Here is a 1,227-nt window from a genome sequence, read left to right as displayed (position 1 = left end):
CTGTTGGTGATGGGTCTACTGCCAGGTAAGTTAGGGCTAACATAGTGTTGGTGATGGGTCTACTGCCAGGTAAGTTAGGGCTAACATAGTGTTGGTGATGGTTGTACTGCCAGGTAAGTTAGGATTAATGTACTGTTGGAGATGGGTCTACTGCCAGGTAAGTTAGGGTTAACGTGTAGTATAGTTGATGGATGAATTGAACTAATTAAAGTTTAGTGTATTGTATTATTTGGGTAACTTTGTTGTTATTTTCCTTGTTTAAACTTAGCACATAGAAATGAAGGTATTGTAGGAGTAATTCATGTATTTCCAGGGACGCTGTGGCTAAAGCTTTGTACTCGACCCTGTTTTCATGGCTTGTACAGAGGGTCAACCAGATTGTCTATAAAGAGAAGAAGCAAACATCTATTGCCATATTGGATATCTTTGGGTTTGAAGTAGGTGTAGTCTTTGCGATTATTTTTTGCTTATTGATTCAACTATTTTTACAATTTAAAAACTACATCAAGTATAGCAGTTATGATTAGTTTTTGCTTGTAAATTGAATTATATTTGACCTTGCAAATTAAAAAAAAATCACATTGCTGATTTTAGCAGTGGGTCTGTGTTTTCAACTTTAAGCATGGTTTTCGAATGTTATATATATAAATTGTTATTAAATGTACAAAAATAAATAACCTATAGAAAGGAAACGTCCCATAAAAAAACAATATATATGTTTTTATATAAGTTGCTAAAGAGGAATACATTAAAAAAGTACAAAGGAATTAAAAATAACATTGTATTTGGTGATGCCATTTAATCTGGTAATACTAGATGTATTTTTTTCATATTTTTAAAAACTTAACTTTTTTTTTTCTCAGACATTTTAATAGTAAATGTTTATATATATTTTAGAAAAATGTTCAAGTTTTCATCTGTTAAGAATATTGAAAAAGTATGGTATACAGGATCATTAGGTTTCAATAGACTGTGGTATACAGGATCATTAGGTTTCAATAGACTGTGGTATACAGGATCATTAGGTTTCAATAGACTGTGGTATACGGTATCATTAGGTTTCAATAGACTGTGGTGTACGGTATCATTAGGTTTCAATAGACTGTGGTGTACGGTATCATTAGGTTTCAATAGACTGTGGTGTACGGTATCATTAGGTTTCAACAGACTGTGGTGTACGGTATCATTAGGTTTCAACAGACTGTGGTGTACGGTATCATTAGGTTT

General features: G+C 32.4%; 1 protein-coding gene across 1 annotated transcript in view; it reads left to right on the top strand.

Moving 5' to 3' along the window:
* Positions 1 to 1,227, top strand: part of LOC106476663 (unconventional myosin-XV-like) — a gene marked incomplete at both ends in the record, with an annotated part of 15,565 nt that overhangs the window by 9,615 nt on the left and 4,723 nt on the right. The window contains one exon of the mRNA XM_013937304.1: positions 314 to 437. Coding sequence (XP_013792758.1) covers positions 314 to 437 — 124 coding nt within the window. The remainder of the gene's footprint in view (positions 1 to 313; positions 438 to 1,227) is intronic.

Source organism: Limulus polyphemus, unplaced genomic scaffold (genome assembly GCF_000517525.1).
Source record: "Limulus polyphemus unplaced genomic scaffold, Limulus_polyphemus-2.1.2 Scaffold11164, whole genome shotgun sequence".
Lineage (NCBI taxonomy): Eukaryota > Metazoa > Arthropoda > Merostomata > Xiphosura > Limulidae > Limulus > Limulus polyphemus.
This window is presented reverse-complemented; position numbering and strand designations above follow the sequence as displayed.